This window comes from Carassius auratus, chromosome 18 (assembly GCF_003368295.1).
Source record: "Carassius auratus strain Wakin chromosome 18, ASM336829v1, whole genome shotgun sequence".
NCBI classification, from domain to species: Eukaryota; Metazoa; Chordata; class Actinopteri; order Cypriniformes; family Cyprinidae; genus Carassius; species Carassius auratus.
In genome coordinates, this window is record NC_039260.1 from 10,388,885 (window position 1) to 10,413,479 (window position 24,595).

Genomic DNA, 24,595 nt, shown 5'->3' on the forward strand with positions numbered 1-24,595 from the left:
CTACTACATTCCCTTCACACACTGGAATCTTTCACGAAGATCAGATAAACACCATCAAAGCCTCATCCTTCCAATTGTTGCTCTGTTCCCAGGTTCCCACCTGTCCAACAGGACCCAAAACCACCACTTATGAAATTTTTTGACATTCCAACTGCACGTCAACTGTTTTCACAATAATCAAATCTGCTCAGGCTCTTCTGAAGCGTGTGGATCAGTATTATTCTGGTGGTCTGGCTTTGCTCCAGGACTATTCTAGAACAACAAAGCACCTGGGGCCCTCCCCAACCCTGATCTGACACAAACCAACTGGAATCCAACCATTAGACACTCTGTCAACCAACCCAAATTAGTGTGATGATTTACCAGACTACGTTTTATCAATGCTACATTTTATCAATGGTTTTCGAGCTCCATCCACACATTGGGAGCTGTTGGGGTGAGCACCTGTGAAATAAAAGCAAGCTTGCCAGTGCTTTCTCCCTGAGAGGGTCGTGATGATAGCACATTCATTTTGCTGGAGCCGGTAGCCTCTGTGTCTCGGACACATTCCATTCATATCAGAGATTACCAGGGCCTGGTGTCTGTCAAACAAACACTACTAAGGTTCATGGTCAGAGGGTAAGAAACTTAACATTGTGTCCAAAAAAACTCTCTCGTAACAAGTAAAGAACATCACAATGTGATATCTGGGGTCAATCCTAAAACTTTCAAATCCCACTTGACATTCTGGCCCTGTAAAATGACCTACACCTTGAGAAAAACGATTGATTCATATAATAATATAACAATAGGGCTGCAAGATTAATCACATGCGATTGTCATGCTTGTCTTGCCAGTAAAGCTGGTTCTGTGATTAGTAGCAAATGACCATAACCTGCTTTCAAATGAAGCTGCATTTACTACACAGAGCCGTAGTTCGCTGACAAGCTACGCAATATCGTGTTCATAACCGAATTTGATTCATCACAGAACCAGCTTTACTAACGAGACAAGCATGACAGATCGTATGCGATTAAACATCCAGCCCTACATAACAATATAATAATACATTAAATAGGTCTATATTAGCTAATGTTATTAATAGTGATGCACCAAAATTAATGTAATATTGTCGTATGTTTAAAAAAGTTCTCTACTCTCAAGTTATTTTTTTAGTTGACTACTAACAAGTTTATGGACATTGAAAGGCAAATGTAATATTACGTGACATTGTTTACTAGGGGTGGCACGGTTCACTGAAAAAAACCTGAATTGTTCGGTTCACCACAAATGGTTCGGCACGTGGTTCAACGTAAATCTGACAAAACATCTGAAATATGGTTTGCTATATATAACATGTAAGCGTAAAACGAACAGGGTTCAGCTAATATGCGTTTCTGTTGATGGATGCGCATTCTGGCTTCCTAGACATTACAACAACAGTGATGAGAAAGAAAAAAAACCCACAGCCCTGGACAAATCATTCACTTCTGTTCAACACGAATCCCGTATTCTGGAATATGAGGAGTCATTTATTCCATCTTCACCCGGGTGCTGATAGCATGCGCTCACAGATGAGATCTGAACAGCGTACGTTAATATGTGTTTAAACTAAACTCATTTAAGTTTTGCTAGTTTAAACATTTAAGAGCCAGAGGATGTGAGCTCAGTGAGGAGATTTGTGCGTGCGCTCATCCGAAGCGAACAAACCCGTGCCTCAGAATACGCGCAAATATTAAGCTCTCTCTTAAGTATTGTGTTTAAATGGACAAATTCTGACAAAAAATATGTCAAAATGCCTGTCTTGGTAAGTATCCTACAGCAGATATAGCCGGCTGAACGTAGGCCTACTGTATCAGTGCATTCTCTTAAAGTGACAGTCTTTATATTAATCGAACAGCAACAACAAAGAAATCACTCACTGCTCTTGATTAAAAAGATTTTGTAACTTTAATAAAGAATAATCTTTCATTTATACAGTCCAATATGCAGTGCTGTTTTACGTTTGAATACTTTATTCAATTTCTGTACCTAAAATCACTGTTTTTTTTTGTATCTTTACTCTATTGTAGTTATTTGTGCTGTTGCTTGTAGTTGGATAGAATATTCTTCATCTTTTTTTATTAGAAAGTATAGTTTTTCCATAAACAAAGCACATAACAAACTGTACTGAAACAGTGACTCTAAAACTGTGAAACCGTGAAAAGTTTAACCTTGCCACCCCTATTGTTTACAAACTGTTCTATGGTGTTTACATGAGACATGATTTTTGTGTACATTTCTTCATGTTTATCTAATGCTGCAGCTAGCAAACAAATTGATCGGTTCACATATTATTAAAACATGAAAAATTATAGTATACATTTTGTTATAATATTGAGAAATATGAAATAAAATTTGATTGCCTATACCTAGTTTCATATCAGAAGTAATATTCACAACGCTTTTTGTGATTATTGGATGGTAGGCCCACTGCAAATAATGTTTAGATGTTTTCGGTTTGCATTAGGGCTGCAACTAACGATTATTTTGATAATCGATTAATCTGTCGATTATTTTTACGATTAATCGATTAATCGGTTTATGTACTTATATTTTAGTTTTTTCCATTTTTTTCCCCAAGTAAATTATTAATAAAGGGTCTTTATCATTCAGCATAGATTTTTAAGAGATTTTAACCATTTTGCATTGTCATATCCTCATCAAAAATATACCTGGAGTTGTTTTATGTTAGTAATCCTTTGTCGAACTCTTCTGCAATCAAAACACTGACCCATACTCTAGCAAAATTCACAAGGAGATTTCAAATATTGTTTTCACCATGGCAGTCCTTAGAGCTCCTAAAGTAGTTTAACATCCCAAACAAAGCTTAAGGAATCTTTGAGAACATATGTTCACGAAGTATAAGGATAAAACAGAATAAAATTGCAGTGCATTGTATTTTATTATTTACTGGGAAAAAGCTTTATAGCTTATGCTGTGAAATTGTAAACAATCCTTCGAAAAAAAGTGCCAATGGCATGAAACCTGAATGGAACTCACAATTTAAAGTAAAATCCATCAGAAGGTTGTCCAGAAAAAAAAAAAATGGGACACACACAAAAAACCTGCTGTGTGAAAAAGAGCAGTGAATACTTAGAAAAGAAGTGCATTTTACCTCTCTCATTCAGTCATAATTAGGCTGCAAGTCTGAATTATGAACTGGTAAACGACAAACTGATCACATAACATTTTGTAAAGCTTTAAATGTTAACTGTTAAAAAGCAATGTTATCAGCTTTTACGACTAAACATTTGCAAACAACCTTGTACTGGAGAATCTGCACAAATAAAATTCTTATGGGCCGTTCAAATATCGCACCTAAAAACGCGTGGAAAACGCTAGTCGCGTCGCTTTCTCCTTCTTTCCAAAGCGCTCGGGCAGAAGCGCCCCTGAGGCGTCTGCCTTTGCTAAGCAACCATGACGTGCTCTCTCCATGACGTGCCCTCTCCATGAAGACCTGGAAATTTCAGCAAAGGATAAATGGATGCAGTGTGGACGCGCCTGGAAAAACGGGCGCATCGCACCGCGTGCGTGTCGCGAACGCGTCGCTTCCATTATGAGAGTGCATACTGCGCGCCTACATAGGAAATAACGAACTTGAGCACGCAAAAGACACGATATGTGAACGGCCCCTTAAACAGTTCAGTAGTGCAGAGTTTACAGGTTACTCTTCATTTTAAAGGCTCAAAGTAAAGTACTCCCACTTCCCGCTGAATGCTGCAGAGACGCTGTTCGGGAAGCACGTGACATAAAACGAGGCCAGCTATTGGCTATTCGCTACTTCACCTGCTGTACTGGCTGAGTAAAACCTCCGGTGGCTCATTACTGCCACACTTTGGTCACCGCAGATTTGAAATATGCACGAAATGAGCCGCTTATGGCAAATAAAATTTATTTAGCGACGAATCGATTACTAAATTAGTTGACAACTATTTTAATAATCGATTTTAATCGATTAAATCGATTCGTTGTTTCAGCTCTAGTTTGCATATCATGTTTCAGTTTAATAAAAGATCTTGGTTCTTGATTGAACTGAAGATCGATCAAAAACAAGAAATCTATATTGTCTAGCCCTATGAATTATATTTTGGACATAACTTAAAAAAATAATAACATATTATTAATATTTTAAACTATTATTATCTGAACATTTTTGGCCGGGTTGATATATCGTTCTATCACTATCATCAATGAATTATTTGTAATGAAATGCTGCTGTAGAAATCTTTCTTCAATACCAGGATGTGACAACAAGCACCTTGAGAGTTAATAATAGTCATGTGGCTTTTGAAATCCCTTAGCTCTTAACATTTGCCCCACATGGTGTATCCTTCCTTCCATTCTCTGAGCGAAGGCCTAAAACAAGAAACTGGCTCTGTTTCCATCTTCCTCCCTCTCCAACTGCAAACTTTGGATTAGCTCAAAAGTTAAAAGAGATATCATTAATAATAAGCCATTTCTTTCAACAGTTCTCTGCAACATTTGGCCAGGCCTGTGTTCTGGATTTGTGAGGGTCATCTGAATGAGTTTTTACAGCTTCGGCTTTAACAGGCCCTAAGTAAACCAGAGTTATGGTCCTGGAGGATCAGGTAAACTTAAGGTCCTCCCTGTGTGTTTGTTCTAGATGACCCCAAGGTGCCAGGCTGAACTGTAGCCCAAAGTAAACACACTTTGAGTGGCCACTCTCTCTCACTCCAATAGAGGCAAACACATGGGAAATCCAGTGGGGCGTCTGTCCCAGAATGACAATGGTCCCAGCACAAAACCCAGAAACATCTGGACAGAAACAGTGCAGGACAATGTCAAAAACCACAAATCCACCATCCATTCCCCTCCCAATTAACTCAGGCCTGTGAAAACATACACAGCTCCTGATGTGAAGAACTATATCATGTTATCATTTCAGATTACTTTTACTTCGCTACAGCTGACCACACAACTGAGAAGAAAATTTATTTAATTTCATACCACTTTTCAGCAGAATTTTGTGTTTTGCTGAAAAGAATCTAATAGGAAACTACTTTTGTGACACTTTATTATCACTTGTATACTTTAGCTATGGCTGCCACCGTCCTTGGTGTGTCAAAACAAAATTTAGCCAAGCCATTGTTGGTGATTTTCAACTTTGAGAAAAGGAAGCCTTTCTACATCATTCTACAATATAAATCGAGAAAATTCATTTAATAAACATCCAAAATCACAACACAACTGACTGTACACATACCCATACCTCAACACCCTTTACAACATGAACACAGACATTCAAGCTGTAACTCATCGATATTAGATGACAAAATACCTCAAATACCTAGATAGTATCTCACAAAACAGTTATTCATAAATCTCAGAGTACCTCCATATGCACTGTACATGTTGCAATGTCGTCTTCTGATGAATGCTGAAAAAAACAAGACTTATTCCTTTTTTTTCTTAAGACTCAAAAAAGAACAATCACAGTTCCAGCTGTGGTGGTCTTCATCCTCTACTCAAACTCTCACAGCACTGGCAGAAAAAGAAAGAAAGAAACTGCCAGGAAATGGGAAGGCCCTCGCCCTCTACGCAGCCCACTCCTCCCTCTCGTTCTGTTTCCCGTTCACTTCCCTGTCTGACATCACACACTTCCTGCCTCTCCCTTTTCCAGCAAAGGGCCTGCACTTTGTTTCTTAATGATAAACACCCAGTGCATACTCACTCTCCAGAACTTTCCAGCTTCCAAACTGTTAATAATAAATCGAATCCGGTTATATTTACATAATGTGGCCACTCTGTATTTGAATAGCATGAAAAACTGACTTGAACAGTGGTGGCACATCTTTCAAAAGATGTCAAGCTTGATGTAGCCTCAGGTTATGCTTAATTGAAACTCTAAGAATGTACTATTCAAATTAAATTTTTCATGAGATTCATAATTTTGATTTTAACAGGATTATTTTCAAATTAAATTCAAGTTTACTGGCCTTAATTTCTAGACTCTTATCAGTAGTATCACAGATTCTGGGTAATTTCCACTTTCCTGAATCATGCTCCATACGGTAAATCTGATTATTATCTAAATAAAACACAGCAGCAGAGTTGCCTCTGGCTACTGAACATCAAAGACAACAGTGTGTGGAAACTTGACGTCGGGCTAATCAGTTCGGTCACTGGAACAGGTTCAACTCCCACAGGAGTACACATCCATTCATACTTTTTTTTAACCTACTAAAATTACTATTCTACACTTCCGTTCAAAGTTAGATAAATTACTGTTGTGTCAAAGATAAAACGGTAGCATAGTGCATGAACAATCATTAATTAAAGTGATTTGTAACTTTAATCTCCATCGTATGACCACAAATCTACGGTGTTAGTCCTATTCTAAAACTACTCTAAAGGTATCAGTCCTATATTATAAAACTATAGGCTACAAACAAGTTCCAATAACTAATGAAAAGATGGATAAACAACAAAAAGATTTTAACTAGCTGCATATCCATTACCCTTCAAATTGCACAAATTGAAATTTCGAATTGAAAATATATCTAATGTACATGCGTCAATTTTGCAAAAACGTGTTTATACCAGCTGCACATAAGCATCCCAGAAGCAGCTCTCCTCCATGCTGCTTTCTAAATTTACATGTATACATCTCCTTTAATTAAAAATAATGGCTAGTGCAGTGTCGCTATATATGTAAACCTAGAAACATTCATCGCCATGACTTATCGCAAGAGGACTAAAATTCGTTTTAGTCGCATAACATCGGTTAATGGCAATGCTGTTATTTCGCAATTGTTTTTAATCAACATTTATCAAATATCGCAATACTGACAAATATATTCAATACTGACATAAATGTTTAAAATCACAATGTAAGCAGCAACAGATCTTTCTGATATTGTGAGGTACATCCGTCAATCACTGAAAATATATATTTTTTTTAAAGGAAAGAGGAGGGGACTTGGTCCTCCTATCCAGCAGACTAAAATAATTGGTCCGGCATACATAAGAGAAAGTCTGTTGAAAATTGAGTTAAAGCTGCGGTAGGGAACTTTTGACGCTCTAGCGGTTAATAAAAAAAACTGCTTGCGTCTTGCGGAAGAACATCGTAGCCGGAGCTACTTCTCTGTTTATGTCTATGAAGAATCACAAAGGTACTGGGTTACTCCGCCGCGGTATCCCCGAAGCAATCTAAAATAGTCCGAATATAAACACTTATTATAGGTGCACCCTAGTGATTCAGGACAAGCCAAAAACACAGTTTGGAAAATGGATTCATGGTGTACTCGCTTATTATATACATTTTTCTACATTTTGAACACAAACAAAGTTACGAACCGCAGCTCTGATTGGTTATTTTTTTACCGGGAGCGATGGAGTTTCTGCAGATGGCAATAGGACCACTGGGAGGACCCAGAGGAGCTTGATTTTATTCACAGATTATCTGTCTCATATTCTACTGTCAGGACATAATGACAGGTTTAATAAATATGTAAAAAATATTTTTTTTACAAAAGTTCCCTACAGCACCTTTAAAACCTTTAAGGTAAAAAAGAAATTATTACTGAAAAAAGTAATAATTCACAATAAGATGAATAAATTAAATAAATGTATGCATTTAGCAGACGCTTTTATCCAAAGCGACTTACAGTGCATTCAGGTTACACATTTTTTACCGGGGAATTTCCATTTCATGTCATCTTTAAAAGAACCATTTCTATTCAAATAACTTTTTACATCCAGACGTATCACCATGTGGGCTTGCTTAATCCATGTAGGCTGTCAAATATTTAATAGCATAATGCCATATTGTGATAGCATTGTGACTCACGGTAACGGATCTTCTTTAAAACGTGGCACAATATTTTAGACTTGGCCTGTATGACACTAGCTGTGAAATTTTATTTCAGTTTCAGTTTCCCTTGATCAAGAATTTAATCTTGATAAGCGATGACAGCAGCACAATTCATCAAAGACAGCAGACAGTCAGGATACAGGGCAACTTCATAACATATTATTATATTACATGGCTGAAATGGGAGGTCAAAACAAATATGTTTGTGATGTTCAAATGAGAACATGTAAAGGGAAATGCTTCAGACAGGCAGGTTGCATGACTGTTTTTTGTGAAGTAAACCTAGACATCATTACTGTCCTCATATACAGTCCTAATAAGCCATTTACCCCATTTCCTCTTATTGTTGCCATGGAAGTCGGTGTTCATATTTCTTTAATTATCATTCATACGTCATTAAAGGTGAAGGAGCATTTGATGCTAATTGGCTGTGGTTCTACAGAAGTTGCTGTTGCGATTAGCAGCCTGTCACGCACTGTCAAGAGATTTCTGTCAGCAACACACCACAAAAAGCCTGTCTAGTGGTCACATTACTCACTCAGCAGTAAGCGAAAAGCTGCTATGAAGTCGTCACAACACTTGTCTGTGTGAATGTCTGTCTGTGTTTGAATATTTGTCTAACAATTAGATCACGCAAGGTCAGACATAAAGAGACAGACACATCAATGTTCTGAACAAACATATAAGACAATTCACACAAAACATACTGTATGCATTAGACATGGATGATAATTTATGTACTCGTGACATTTATTTTAATAAATGACACTTTATTGCAATGATTTTAAAGCACTACTTACCATTGAGAATTTTAAGGTTGGAATAGTTTTAAACTTCAGTAGGCATTAGAATCTATTCATTTCAGCTATTCATTTGTTAAATATTAAAACGTTTTAGTAAAAACATACGCATGTAAACACCGTTTTTATTGCTGAATATAAATGAAAATTATTATCATCTTTCATCCTTAGGTATTTTACAACAGAGAGGAAAATGCTTACCAAGGCTGCGTTCATTTTATTAAAATGTTTTAATACATTTTAAAATGTATTTTATTCTTTGAAACCCTGACACATTTTGTAGGATCCCTTGATTAATATGCTCTTCAAAACATCTGCATGTATTGCATTACTGTTTTTAACACTATAAATGCATTTACTATCATTTTTGATCAAGCATTCATGCTAAATAAATAAAAAATTCAAAAAGAAATTTATACTGACTTCAAATATTTGATCGATAACATAAACAATATTATCAAGTATTCTATTGTTCAGCACTTGTAAGACCTTATTTACACAAACATCTGGATGAATTATTGAGAGTCACAATGATATAATTTTCTGAGCTAATATCAATTTAACAATCTCTCAGGCAGTAGGTTAGCAGAATGAACCCTATCTTGTGGATAAGGAGAGCTTGAATGGGGTTTATCTGTGCACCACAGCATGACATCACTATAGTGATGCTCCATCTGTCATGGTGATGCCAGGGCAATAGACAGTAGGAGAATCACATGAGGGAACAGATCATGTGCAATCTGACTATAGCTGACTTCAGCTCGGATCATTTCAGGACGTACCATTAACTGTACACTGTGTTTGTGAAAATCCAAATTCAACCATGAAGAACATATGATATTATTATCATCACAAGACATCACACACTTACAGTACTTTATAACATTTCATAAAATTACCCTTTTTCAGAGCTTTATCATTTGTGATAGAATTTTTTTTTAAACAACACAATGTGACATAATGTGTTTTTCTTATTCAGATATAATTCTTTAACGGAGTGTCTATTTACACTAACATAGTTGGCAGAGGATATTTACACTAATGATGTCCACCAATGTGTGACTGGGCTAGTCAACATTACAAAAGACAGTTATCAAATATCAGCTCCAGTGGCACAGATGGTAAAGCGTGTTCTGCAGTCATACTGACACAATCTAACCGAGTTCAAATTCAAATTCATTGCGATTTTTTCACTAGTTAGTGTGTAATGTTGCTGTTTGAGAATAAACAATATCTGCAAAGTTATGAATCTCAATGCAAACAGATATAAGGTCTTTTAAAATTCTGGCAGTTTAATGTCTAACGGTTGGTAGGGACTTTAAACAGTTACTTCAAGGGTTTGTGACATCACAAACATCATTCTGCCCTTGGGAAAAAGAAGCAAAGGAGGCGAGGCTCTATCACTATTTACACTTAGTGCAAATAGCTGCTGCCGTTATTTTATCCAAATCAATGTTTAATTTTGAGTTTAAGTGCAATTTTTAACCAATGTTTTTTAATTAGCAAAACAGTCGTAAAAAAAAGAATTGTCCGAATAATTCGGACATTTTAATATCTTCATCAATAATTGAACAAAAGCCAAAAAAACATTGGAATTCATCAAAAGCAGTTATGCTATTTAGTTACAGTATCTGTATACAGCTACTGGACAATAGCAAACGACTAAAGGCATTGTGGCTTATGGTAAGTACCTCATCATAATGTAATGCCAGATGTAGAGGCTACAAAGTCATGTCCAAAAGGTGCTTAGGATGATTCTACGATGAGTCACAATAAGAGACATCTGGACCGACACACATGAACACCAGGTGGAATATCCAAAACACACACACACACAAACACACACACACTCTCTGACTGTGGTGAGTTTCAGGATCCTCAATGGGATTTGAAAACATCTATGATTGGTCTGTTTTCTCTGATCTAGACAACAACCAAACAGGATTATGACTGTCAAAATTCAGAAATTAATTTGACATCACGTCCCACTTTACAGCCATCTCATCTCCTAACAACCTCTCCTTCTACAGCAGCTGATTAATGGTCAGCCAATAAGACCTTCATTTCCTCCAGTGCCTGCCTTCAGACTGATAACAACAAGTGAAAAAGGATGTGAAGGGGGGCAGAAGATAAATATAATGCTCTATTTATTGGCTATTTGAAGAGTTGCTGTGGCTTAAAGTGCAAGCGTGCTGTTGTTCTGACTCTGCATTCTGAGCAAGAGAGTTATCGCTTCTGCTGACTTCTCTGCTGATGACTTTACATCCGCATACTACAAAAAAACCATGCCGCCACTGTCTGACAACTTGTACTTCTGAAACAATAAAACTTAGTATAAAGAAAAAGGCTTTAAGAGAGTTTGCACAAATGCAAATGCAAAAAAACAAAAAAACATTCCTATTCAAATGCCAAAAGGAAAATTTATGAAAAAGAGAAAAAAGAATATGTTCACTCAGATATTGCTAGTAAATTTCCCAAATAATAATTATTTAGTAACACAATGAATTACACATGAAGTAATAAATATGTACAGTTTCTTGCACAGATTATCGTTTTGCTTCATAAGACTTTTGGTATGACTTGGTTAATACCATGGGTATTAATTTTGTATTGCTTGTATATGCTTTTTTTGACTCTCAAGTGCCAGTAACTGCTGACTTCCATTTTACAAATCAACAAGGACCGGTTTCAGCTAAAAATCTGTTCTACTGAAGAAAGAAAGTCACCTACATCTTGGATGGCCAGAGGGTAATTAAGGCCTAAATTAGTAAATTAGGGCCCTATGATTTCCACGATACAGAAAACACGGATGAAAACATGGAATCAAGTCATTAGAATGCAATTTACTATATCCTAACACAGAATGTCACTGAAACAAGACTGATAGTAAAATTATTTAATCAGAATAGGGGGTCTAAGTAGGCTGCAGGATTATGAGGAATGTAAGGTACTTAAGTATTTGCACTGCAGGTGGGTGTGCATTAACATGCCTTTTTGTGTGTGTGTGTGTATTATATTGTGTATTGTGTATTGATGTGAATTAATGTTAGACAGTGAAAACTTTGTTATGCAAGACAAGACAATTTTTGGAAGAAATTCCAACAATAAAGTGTAAATTGAATTCAATTGAATAGAGAAACTTAAAGGTCTTCACAACAACCAGTCAAAATAAAAACTTGGTTTAACTTGAATAAACTTTTACAAAAATGTATTTCTTAAAGTAATGATAGTACTACTACAAATAATAAAATGAATCAATTAATTAGTAAAACATTGCTTTTAAGAAATATTTGCGTACCATCTCCACACATGACTGAATCTGAACACAGAAAATTATGAAATTTCATGACCTTACAGCAAATGTTTCTAGGCAAGTTTAAGAAAAGTTCCCTCTTTATGGATAACCGCTTTCCCACATAGCCACATCATTCTGGTACTGACACAAATCAAATCAATTCCTTAGATGCAAGATACAAGAATGCTTCAGCAACAAGTCAGGGCATGCTAACACATATCTTAAATAGAACATCTCCACTTTCATATGATCTACTTATGGTTTATGAAAGTATTTGGCTGTGTCTGATAAGAGAAAGTTTATGAAACATCCTGCAGCTTGCCGTAGCTGTTGGGGTACAGGCAAGATCCTGGACCCTCAAGAACCCAAGACTTTCTGTTTAATCCCCAGCTGGACGTTAAGAGGCTTATTGGTCAATCTACAGTGTAGACGTATAATCGGTCAATATATTACACAGTGTTGTAGAAAAGACTAGAAAATACCCTCACAGTCCATAACGAAAAACAGAAATAGGCCTAATCCTGGTTACTAGAGTTTTTGAAAAATGCAATGCCCCTCAACCATCTCTATTACACTTCACCCTAAATATACAAACAGTATGCTTTTTTTATATATTAAATAAAAAATAAGAATTAAAAAAACTATGCTACATTTTAACGTAAAATTCAAATAATTTATTTATAGATTCTATTTATAATTAGATTTTTTAAATAAAGATATACACACAAACACCTATAAATACATCCACATTTATGCATGCATACATAAATATGTACATATTTTATTAAAATTATTAATAATTTAGCTTAATCTTGTTAAAATGTACCATATTTAAAATTTAAATTTATAAAATGAGATAAAATGATTAACTGCATCCAAAATAAAAGTTTTTTCATAAATAACATATAAAATGAAATATATTATATATTTAATTATGTGAACATAAATATATACATGTAAATACACGTAAATATTTTTTAAATATATACATGTAAATATTTTTTAATATATAGTGTGTGTGTGCTTCTTTATATACACATAATAAATGTACACAGTGCACCCACATATATAATTTACACAACAACTGGATGGATGGCGATTGCTTTTTACAAATACAAATGTCACTATGTCACTCAATTCACATCATACAAACCTAATAATTATACAAGAATTATTATGAATGTTTGACATCTACATTCTACATGTAGCATAGTCTCGCATCAACAAGTGTCTTGTTAACAACCCAGACTTATTTTAATGTTTCAGTTCCCCAAACCTCAGCGGATGTCTGCTTGTGAATGTAATTCCAAAATAAAATGTCATGCATGTTTTGATGCAATAATGCACTTGCAGCATTCTATTAAAAACCATTAGGATGCGGATATTTAAAATAAGACAGTATGTGGCTCTGCAGATCATGTGCTGTCATGAGCTCAGCAAATAAAATACTTTATTAACTTTATAAAGACCACTGATATTTATGTAGACTAACTTAACATTTCTGTCCTGTCCGGTTATATCATTCCCCTTATGGGCTGTAATATGAGTCAAATGGGATATGAGAGGTCTTCAAGTCTCTGATCTTCTATAAAGATTTCATGGTTTAAAATAGATTATGACCTATATATCCTCAAAGGGGAAAAAAAGGTGGAGGGGGTCCTTCCCAGTCTCGTTTCATGAACAAATCAAGAAATAATCATAAAGCCAAGGGTTCAGGAGAAGGAAAGAGGATCAGACAAGAAAACCTCCACTTCCTGTTTGTTTAAACCCTTCAGAGACACAGCAGTGTGCTGCATTCATGGTCTGGCCAGGTCTAAAGTCCTGTCACTGAAAAGAAGTGGATTATTCTTCTGTGAGAGCTTTTCTACACTGCATAGGCACATTGATATTTTTTTCCAAGCACAAAAAAAAATCAGAATATCAACATGCCTAATAATTATGCACACAGTGAATACTGTTTCACTTTAAAGCCTTATTCATGTGTTGCACAGATGTACTTATTAATGGGTTTTAATGTGCACACATCCAGAGCACGACTAACACCCACTTCCAGACAAACGCTACCATCTTATTAAAAACGAAATCTCAAGCCCATCTGAACCAGAACATGAAATCACAGTGGTCCTCTATTAATAACTAAAATGCAAAGATTGTTTTGAATGCAATTCCTATCAGAACATCTCCAATACAACACTATCACGCACCGCAGTATGGCTTTCATTGGATCCAGCAGGACTTTTCTTGAGGTTGTGGCTGCGCCACTGGGAGAACATCAAGCAGGATTATTATGCATGAAGACACTCCAGCTCACTGGGAATTTAACACCAACTCTGTACATCTTCTTTTACCTCATTAGGATCTATGTAGCAACAAACTGGTCCATGTTTTTGTCACCAAAAAACTCAAACAATGAAACTAAATATCGAATTCCTAAACCGCTTAGATGTAAAATATTTACTTGAAGTATGCCCCAATATATTAAGTTAATATTTCAATAATTAACCAGGACATTCGCATGTTCTTAGCTCTCTGATACTGGTTAATGGTCACATGACATGCAAGTAGGCAGATAAAATATTTAAGCTTTTTTAGTAAGTGTGTTATTTGGACTTTAAAGTAGACTCAAACATCTTTTTAGTAATAGTGTATTAACACTCATATTGGCATTTTAAAAACTCAACAATAATTAAAATAAAAAGAATCACTATTGTTATAATAGTACTAATTGCCATCATTAAGTAGTAGTAGCATTACAACAAAAATGAAGACAAAATACATTACTTTCGCAAATTACAATTTAGCTGTGAAGCAAAAATAATTATTTTCCAATTATTCGACATTACAAATTACAATACTAATATTTTTGTCTTAAATTCTTAATTTCAAATATTTAAACCCTCAGACTTTAAACATTTCAAATCCTTAAGCTTTTGTTTTGGCAGAATAGTACTGAAGTACTATAAACGTCTGCCCACAAAAATGTTGGAAATTCTGCAAATTTGTACCGTTGCGCTCGCAAACACACATAAAGACATAGCATTTGCTGCATTTATTGTAAACCCCCATTAGAGAAACCCTGATCTATAGCTCTGAAAATCTGACGTGTCAAGCCTGAGGCTAACTGAGCTGTAATAAATCACTCATCAGTCTCAGATTATACCATGAGCCTTCCTTTTGTTTACAGGAAGAACACTTGACCCAGGACACAAGGCGCTGATTCAGAATATTCTTAAAGATATTAAAGTCTTTTTTGTACACACAATGAATGTCAATCTGGTCCAAAACAAGACTGGATCTTGTTGACTTTAACCATATAAACATTCTTCAAAAATATCTTCTGTGCTCTACAGAAGGAAGTCACACAGATTTAGAACAACTTTAGGGGAATGAATGATGACCAATATACATATGACAGCAAATATTTTGATACCTGCACATGAGAATTGCATGGAATTTCAGATTCAGTACATTCACAGGTATCATGAACCCGTTTGTCAGCACTTGTGAGAGCTTGAGGAAGTTGATCATGTTTGTGGCCTTTGGTCACAATCACAGACACTCAAGGAGTCACGAGTCACACTGTGTCTTTAGGGTAAAGACAGGCACGGGTTTAGAGAGACGTGTGTGGAGGGCATTAGGTTTGTACTGTGTGTTTGTGGCAGACCACACAGCTGTCTCTGAGACTGGACGGTGTAAGCTGATTAACTTAGAGAGCAAACTGGCAAGGTGTAAGTGATCTGTCACAGCACACAGCTCTTTGAGGATGGCATCATAACCCTGAACTAGTCACAGTCTAAAAGATCAAATCATACACAGTGTGACAAATTTAAAAACAGAATGAATCTCACATGGGTGGTGATCATCTTGGAAACTTTTAACTTATCTGCTGATAAGGACAGTGGATATTCCAAAAGCACCATGGTCCAATCCATCTGCTCGGCCCTCGTCAACTCCCACACGGGGTGGTGGAAATAAAATGATGTTCTTAGTAACACTCCAACTCCTACGATGACCTCACTGTCATGGAGACTAATGGTCAACTGATAAGGGTTTTTCAAAGGCTGATGCTGATATGTAGATAGCAGTGTTGTGTTGACCACCAAAATACCAACAAAAACTAAAAACACCCCAAAAATATGATTATTATTAAAAAAATAAAAAGATAATTTATTCGATTTTATATATTTTAATCCTAAAATATTTAAACATTAAATAAAAATATTTAAAATAATTAATTTTATTTTCAAATGTATTTTTTATATTAAAAATGTTCATACAATGTACAAATTAAATAAAATATATTCAAGTGTGATTTAAAATGTTGGCTTATAATACAAAATATCCCAAATGTTTCAGAAATTAAAATTAAATTATTAATTCTAAAATATTTACATTTAAATATAAAATAATATATTTACAATTATTTTTAATTGTAAATGTATTTTACCCCCCCAACAAACACACACACACATACAAATACATATATGTATATATATATTTATAATAAAATATGCAAGTATCCTTTAACATTGGCAAATAATGAAAAATGTCTCAAAATTGTGAATTTAATATGCAAGTAAATATTTTGTTTTATATATATATATATATATATATATATATATATATATATATATATATATATATATATATATATATATATATATATATAGTGTAAAAGAAATGCAACATTTATGTGTACACCCCACTTTGTAGATGAGTATGAGCCACTGACAAATCACGTACCGATCACTAGTTCTGTCTCTATTCCTCCACACCAGATGACCAATTATAAATAGCAAATGGTTTCTTACAGCATATTCAGCTGCACTACTGTGTAATGTTTTAAAGTCTTGAATGAGCACATAAAAGTTATTCTTGAAAACATTCAGGTGTCCTGTGTCACAGTTCACGAGTCCCGTGCATGTGAACGCACCTTGAGGAGCGAGTGAGTCACCCATCCAGATGCTCCATCTCTCCTGCACTGACTCAGTAATAACAGTCCTCTCTCTCACTGTGTAATGACACAGTCCAGAAATACACAGTGTACTATAATACACAGCCTACCTAGGAATTACACAGTATGCTAGGCCAAATACAACTCCACTAGCATTTCTGAAATACACAGAGCCATGATGCCTGTTGTTCAATGACACATTGCCATGGCAATAGTATAATGACAATCAGTTTAAACACGTGGCCATGCTGTGTCTTATTCAGAGAGCCAAGATTATGCTAGCGGTGAATACCACACAAATGGCACAATCATATTGTGAAACATCCAGACGTTGCTCAACATTCCAGCACTGTGTAACAACCCACCGCACACACTCAGGTGTGTTTACTCCAATTTGAAGAGTGTTAAGAGAAGCCAAAAATAACAGGTGGCTTATTCAAGTCCTTATTCAAGTATCTGTAGAGGAAAAGAAGTTGAGCTGAAAATTATTTTTCTTGGATTTAGGAAGTACTCAAACAAATCAAACAGATTGTCTTCAGCATATCTGACATTTTTACTAAGATGTTTATTTTAGGTTAGGCAAAGTGATTTTATTTATATCGCTCATTTCATACACAATGGTAATTCAAAGTGCATTACATAAAAGGAAGTAAAATAATCATAAAAAAATAAAACAAACAACTTAAAAACTTGTAAAAAGACTTAAAAATGTATTTTAAATTACATTTAAACGGTTACAAATAATAAAAAAAGGATTATACATAAATCCCTGTATCACTGTAAATAATGTTTTAGCACATCTGATCTCTTCTGGAAGCTGATTCCAACTGCAGTCGGCAAAATAGCTAAAAGCGGACTCCCTTTGTTTTGTGTGAACCCTTGGTATTTCTGTCTGACTCGATCCTTATGATCTGACTAGTCCGGTAGATTTATATTCAGCGAGCATATCTGCAATGTATTTAGGTCCTGTGTAAAAGTACTTTAAAGGGCCATTATGATGTTGCTAAAAAATAACATTATTTTTTGTAATGCATGTGTGCAGTTTACGGTTCATAATACACATTTTCCACATAATGTACATTATTGTTGCTCCTCTATCCTCCTCCTTTCTGAAACGTGTTGATTTTTACAAAGCTCATCATTCTGAAAGCGAGGTGTACACTGATTGGCCAGCTATCCAGTGCGTTGTGACTGGCCGAATACCTCAAGCGTAGCGCAGGACAATAGATCGAACAGTAATTCTGGTTCTGTGATTAGCGGTAAATCCCCAGTGAGCATGATTTCACCAAGTACAACATGTTCCTGGATCAACATCCTTGTTGATCCTGGAACAACATTCCAATCCACCAATCAGAATTCAGATATAACTTTTCAGGAAATATCTGTTTTAGGCTAAAAAAAATCAGGGTTAGGTGCTTCAACACTCTTGTTAATCAGATATAATTTCCCACTGATTTTAGGAATAAATTATGGGTAGGGTTAGGGATTAGGTTAAATCTATATTTTTTTATAATAATGTTGATCCAGGATCAACAAAAGATGTTGATCCAGGAACATGTCATACTTGGCAAAATCACGGCGACCGTAAATCCCCATCACCTTCTTTCAAATGGAGTGGCAGTTAATACACACAGCCGTTGTTCACTAAAAAGCTACACTATATAGATTTCATTATTGAAGATGAATCACCTTGAATGAATTGGAAATGTTACGCCCCTTAGCATACTGTGATGCAGTCTCCCTGCATGACCAGACAAAAACATTAAAACCCATTACAAAAAAGACATTTGTTGCATCCAGTGGGGACATACTTACTGATTATAATGAGTTATACTATTACTTTACGCGTTGTGTTGCATATTTCTCTGTGTAAACATAAAACCATGTCTGCATTTGTGATCTGAGAAAATACAAACAATAAGCGCAAATCTACACTGCAGAAAACTCACGTTTGAATCATCATTGGCAAACTCTTTAAAGGTCCTATGACGTGAAAATGTCACTTTCTGAGGTTTTTTAACATTAATATGAGTTCCCCTAGCCTGTATATGGTCCCCAAGTTTCTAGAAATTTGAATCGGTGTAAATTGAGATTTTTCTATCTTTCTCTGCCTTTGAGAAAATGGAAGCTCAAACGGGCTGATCTTGAATCTCCTCGTTGTGACGTTGTAACGAGAATTGTTACCTCCCCTTTCTCTGCTTTGCCCACACAAATATTTACATATAATTCATCACAGGCGTTACAAACAGACTTTTATGATATGGATTCGACAGCACCGGCACAAACAGTGAGTAACAGTGTTCATTAATGCCTGATCTAATCATTCAAGTTCACACAGACTTTCTTTCTAAATCTTTTAATACTGATGCATCAGTGAATCAAGCCAGTGACTAAACGATCAACTTCACGTTGTTTCTCTTAGTAGCATGAAACAAATCTGTTATTTAAATTGTGATTTAACTACAGAGAGCGATCAAAGAACGCTCGCTTTTTTCCGGAGCTGTTACACATCGCGAGTATATCTGCACACTTGCCCAAACTGTCGTTACAATGAATGATGCTGTTATGCTGCACAACGGAGCTCTTACTGTTTTCATGTGTTTGCTGTTAGCTGTGGTGAAAGCATTTTGTGAAATAACGTGTTGCAATAATGACGAGATCACTGGATCCACGCGATAAACAGGCTCTGTCTACTTAATCTTGACAGCTGTAATAGTAAATATATATATATATATATATATATATATATATATATATATATATATATATATATAACGTTATATTCCACATGAACGCATTTCGAATGCAACGATGTCAGCCAATCACAACAGTTGTGGTTTGCTCGGAGTCTCAGAGCAGACACGCCCCTTCAGACAGAGCATTCAAGCCAGAGGGCTAATATCAGGATCTAAAAATGCTTTTTATTTCTACATTTTAAATGTAAAAATCATACTAACAATATAAGTACACCTAAGAGAACATTAAAAAGCATTTAAAGATAAGGAAATGATCCATGTCATGGGACCTTTAAATATAAAAAAATTTACTTACAGGCTGTGAGTCAGAAGCGCCAGACTGTCCTTTCAAAGTTGGAATTGCCCCACTTTATAGAACAGCCTTTAATCACAGACCCATTGTAGGCTACTCTGCAGGTTCAGGAAACACTCTTCCATAAAATGCGTCACACAGCGAGCGTCACACTCTGCGTGCTTGAGTGAGGAACGGCCGGCAGACTTGAGAACGTTGTGGCCATAAATAATAATAATTGTAATAATAATAATTTACCAACCACAAAACTTTGAAAGGTTTTTTTTAACTGTGGAGACTTTCATGAACATTTTGAACCACTGAATCGGTGAACTAACTCACGGAAATAAACTTTCATATTCAAGAGTCAAGAAAAGGTGTAGTCCATTACTATTTTTCCTGAAATTTAAAGCAAACAAATGCATCCTTGGTGAGCATAAAATAGTTTATTCAAAAATTTCAATAACAAAAAAAATTTACCAACCCCACAAACTTTGAATGGTGGATATTTCACAATTTTCTTTTTTTTTTTTACATAAGGTGAAGATTTCATGAACTTTATAAATCGCTAAATCAGTGAACTGACTCACGGAAAACTTTTATTCAAGAGTCACAAAAGAAGCTGAGAAAGCCCATCTTATAACATTGTGAGCTGGTGAAGTTTGCAGTGCAGAATGAAACAATCCTAACTTGTGTTTATCTTTTCTTCACAATGATATCATCCTAAACGCCCCCACTATGATCAGGGACGCTGGGAATTCATTTCCCTACACAGTCAGAAAACAGACTCTTATTGCGGGTGTGGGTAGTCAGCCAATCCACACGCGGGGAGACGAGTCGGGCTAAAGAAGGTTGCTGCACAGACGGATGGGTGGGAGCTCTGGACGAGGTAATGAGAAAAAGAAGTCAAATGAGGATTTAATGACTAAACCATCCTGAAAAATCTCTCTTGGCTGGAAGATATACAGTGCTGCGTGGTAACTACACGACACTGCAAAGTTACATGCACAAGATATACATCACCTCTCTAGTGCATTATTGTTTCACAAATCAAAATAATCTCTCACTCTGAAAAATATAGAAATATCTTCAGGTATGTTCAGCAGAGGGTTGACAGCACTTTGTTTCCAAGCACATGAGGGTTAATGTGGATTTGGTTAACTGCAACGCTAGGCTTTCACAGTGCTGTCATACTTCTTAGACATCACTGTCCCTACTGCACAGCTCTGTAGTTTTAGCAGCTTCCTGTTTATCCAGGAGATAGCACTGACACAACTATGCTGTTGTTTCCTGCAGGCACACAGCCAGAGGCCGAGCTCTGGGTTGTCACCTAAAAAACTGCATAAACGGTTACAGTTCTTACAAAAATTCAAACATACTACCAAAAACTTTTCAAGTCTGAAATGTGCAGTGACGTAGAAATAGCATAATGGCATATGACACGCGGAACGAGCTGTACTTCCTGTACATCTGAATAAAGTGTAATATTTAAGTATAGCGTCATAATAAAACTCTCCTTTCACTCAGCATCTGTGAAGTGGAGCAGGATAACATTCCACAAGAGACCTTGTTTAATACTCTCATCAACAAACAACTGGTTTTGGGTGTGGGAAGGGGCACTTTTAATATTTTTTTTTAAAGTAAGCAGCACTGTACAACAGTTCAACTGCTGGTCGTCGCCTAATTAAAACCCAAAATAGATAAATATCACGTGTGCTTTTAAAAAAAGTACACGACAACAGTGGGAAACTTTGTATACTCATGCAGTGTGCGCATGTCGAAACAGTAAATCCGATCAGAAGCTTGCGACATATAAATGCGCATATCAACCCGATTAATTTATTTAGCTTTCATGTAAACACTACGTCCGGATTTGTCAATCAGAATGAATAAATTCCGATGGAAGCTAACGGTGTCCATGTAAACGCACCTACTGCGACCTGTGATGTCTGATTAACAAGAACATGACTCTTAAGAAGTGATTCTTTGACAAATCCGATTAATCAGTCAAAAAGATTCACAAAAGACTCTTGAACTCATAGCAGTTTTAATCAGACTCACTGACTGAATCATTTAGAGCCTTTATTGAGTTCACTACTGACCCTCTCACTGAACCAAGAGCCATTTACTGTATATGACAGACTGATATTTACAATATAGGCTTATAGAAAACACAGTGCTCTACCTACATTTTTGCAACTCCAAAAACGTATCTTTACATACAGTTCGGTTTCCACCAGTGGCAGTAAAACATCAACAATTTTGTATCCTTTTTACACAAATTATGATTATGGGGCAGATTATAGATGAATAAAGACTTATTTTTGTGTGGTTCCTTTCATAATACTATTATATAATGCATTTAAACATTTACATCAAATACCAGCACCGTATATATGGCTTTTCTGACATATTAAACTTGCTCGGTGCCTCAGCTGGTACAGAAATGCATGATAAAAGAGCTGGAAGTCTTGTAAAAGAAGGCTAAAATGGAATGGTTTCTTCAGTAAATGCATTTTTGCTCAAGGTTGCTTTTGTTAAATACTGGTTTGCTTAAAACGTCATAATCTATATCTTTAAAGCACACAGCAGCAGGGGTGCAATGTATGGCAGGTCGCTGCTCTGAGCAGTCTAAGAAAAAGTGGAGTTTAAAAATGAACGCCACCCACTGTGGAGGCACACACTGCAATCAGACAAATTAACCATTGCTAATAGTAAGCCACAAAAACTACAGTAGGAGGCCTTGTGTGCATGTGATGTGTGTCTAAACAAGGAGGACGGTGTGCATTATTACACTGAAAAAAATGGTATTAAAATTATTTTTCACTCAGAAACTGCTAGGATATTTCACAAATAATTACACAGGGATGCCAAGTAAAAACATATTGAATTAAACATGAATTTTCCTTTTATTTATAACTTTTCTGGAGGTCTTTTTTTTTTTTTACAGTGGAATCTCTGTGAAGGTATAACACAGAATGATACATTTATGTGTTTAAAGTCACAGTGTCTGCCAGTGAAGCTGAAACAATGGAAAAAGTTTGTGCTTTGCAAGAGAAGCATCCAACCTTCGGGCAGCTGCAACAATACCGGTAAAGAGCACACACTTCCAGGTGCTAAAGACTGGAGGAATCATTTGTAACCTCCCACACAGATCCAGACACTCATTTCAAGACGTGCTGGCTTCCTCTGAAACTAGTGGTTGTCTGACCGACAGGAAGAAAAATGAATGCACTATCTGCTTTCCCGAGAAGGAAGAGAAAGCATTGTAGATGATAAAAGGACAAATAGATGCTGGCAGCTAACCTACATCCATTTCTAAGAAACAGAATCCCACAATACAAAACGGGGAATAAATACCCAATTGTGTGCTGCCAAATCGCTAGGCATTCCACATTCTAAAAGTAAGTCAGGTAACACAGATTTCACAAGTTACTGTAGACATATTTTTTTAGACAGTAAACAGTCAACCGGTCCTTCTTCAAGGCATGTCTATTTTCAGAATGGTCAGTCAGGACAGACAGTCTTTCCTCTGGGGGGAGGACGTGCATGTCTTTGTGAGGAAACAGAATGAAAAAGAAAATAATCGAGTGAGAGTTTATAGACAGAAAGCGAAAGGGGAAAAACTGCATGCTCATTGCTTTTCTGTTTGGTTGAATGTAAATATGTTACTTAAACAAGACTTGGAACTACAGTACACATCTGGCACACTGTTTGGATAAGCAAATATGATGTAACTGAATTTTTTTTTTTATAAATGCCTATCTAAGCAAATAAAGCCAATTTTAAATAGAAAATATGCACATAACCGCTCTAGCTTAATGTCACAATCACAACGATTTACAGATTGCAAAAAAACAGGAAGCTGTCCACTGGGACAGTATGACCAGCAGCACACACTTTTTTACTGTATCACTTTCATCACATTGCTTGATCAAATAATTAGCTAAATTAAATCCCTTCATGTTGGTCCAGGTCCGCACAAAGGACAGATTGTGTGGCCCGTGGTGCTGCCCACAAGGCTCTGAGTTTTCTAAAAAGAAGTGTTCCCACACTCTTCACAGAAAGTACGGCTGCGGGTACAGCAACACAGCCTCACGGTTAGTAGAGTCACAAGGTTCGCAGCAAATCTCACGTGCAAGTTCATAAATAGCACAGCGCACAAAGAACTGGAAGCCAAGACATAGCCACGTCAAAGGAATGAGGACATTTTGGCTCTCCTGTTTTCGGTCATGTGGAGAAGATAGTTCGATAATGCTGTAGTACAGGCAATAGCTCTGTAGAACAGGGTCCATTTAAAGTGGGCCTCTGATTATGGATTCACAGATTCAGATTTTACCCAATACCGGATACGCTGATAATTAGTTTTATGTTATGGACAATAACTTATAAATAAAACCCTACAATTGATCATTTTTAGTGCTGTCACATACAAAATAAAAGTTGTTGTTTACATAATATATGTGCGTGCACTGTGTATTTTTATTGTGTATATAAATACACACACATGCAGTATATATTTGGAAAATATATAATTTATGTATTTACATGTCCATATTTATACACAATTATTATTTTATATAAATAAATATATTTAATATATGAACATACATTTTTTTCTGAAATGTATGCATGCATGTGTGTGTATCTATATATAATAAATA

General features: G+C 35.9%; 1 protein-coding gene across 4 annotated transcripts in view; it reads right to left on the reverse strand.

Moving 5' to 3' along the window:
- LOC113118417 (rho family-interacting cell polarization regulator 1-like) overlaps positions 1-24,595 on the reverse strand; it is a 65,664-nt gene that overhangs the window by 27,438 nt on the left and 13,631 nt on the right. Inside the window, exon 1 of one of the 4 annotated variants that reach the window (XM_026287557.1) lies at positions 5,375-5,536. The exons of 2 other annotated variants lie outside the window; for them this stretch is intronic. In XM_026287557.1, the coding sequence (XP_026143342.1) occupies positions 5,375-5,393 (19 nt within the window). In that variant the 5' untranslated portion in view covers positions 5,394-5,536. Of the gene's footprint in view, positions 1-5,374; positions 5,537-24,595 lie in introns of those variants that run through there. One more of the 4 variants, XM_026287560.1, reaches the window with a different exon arrangement.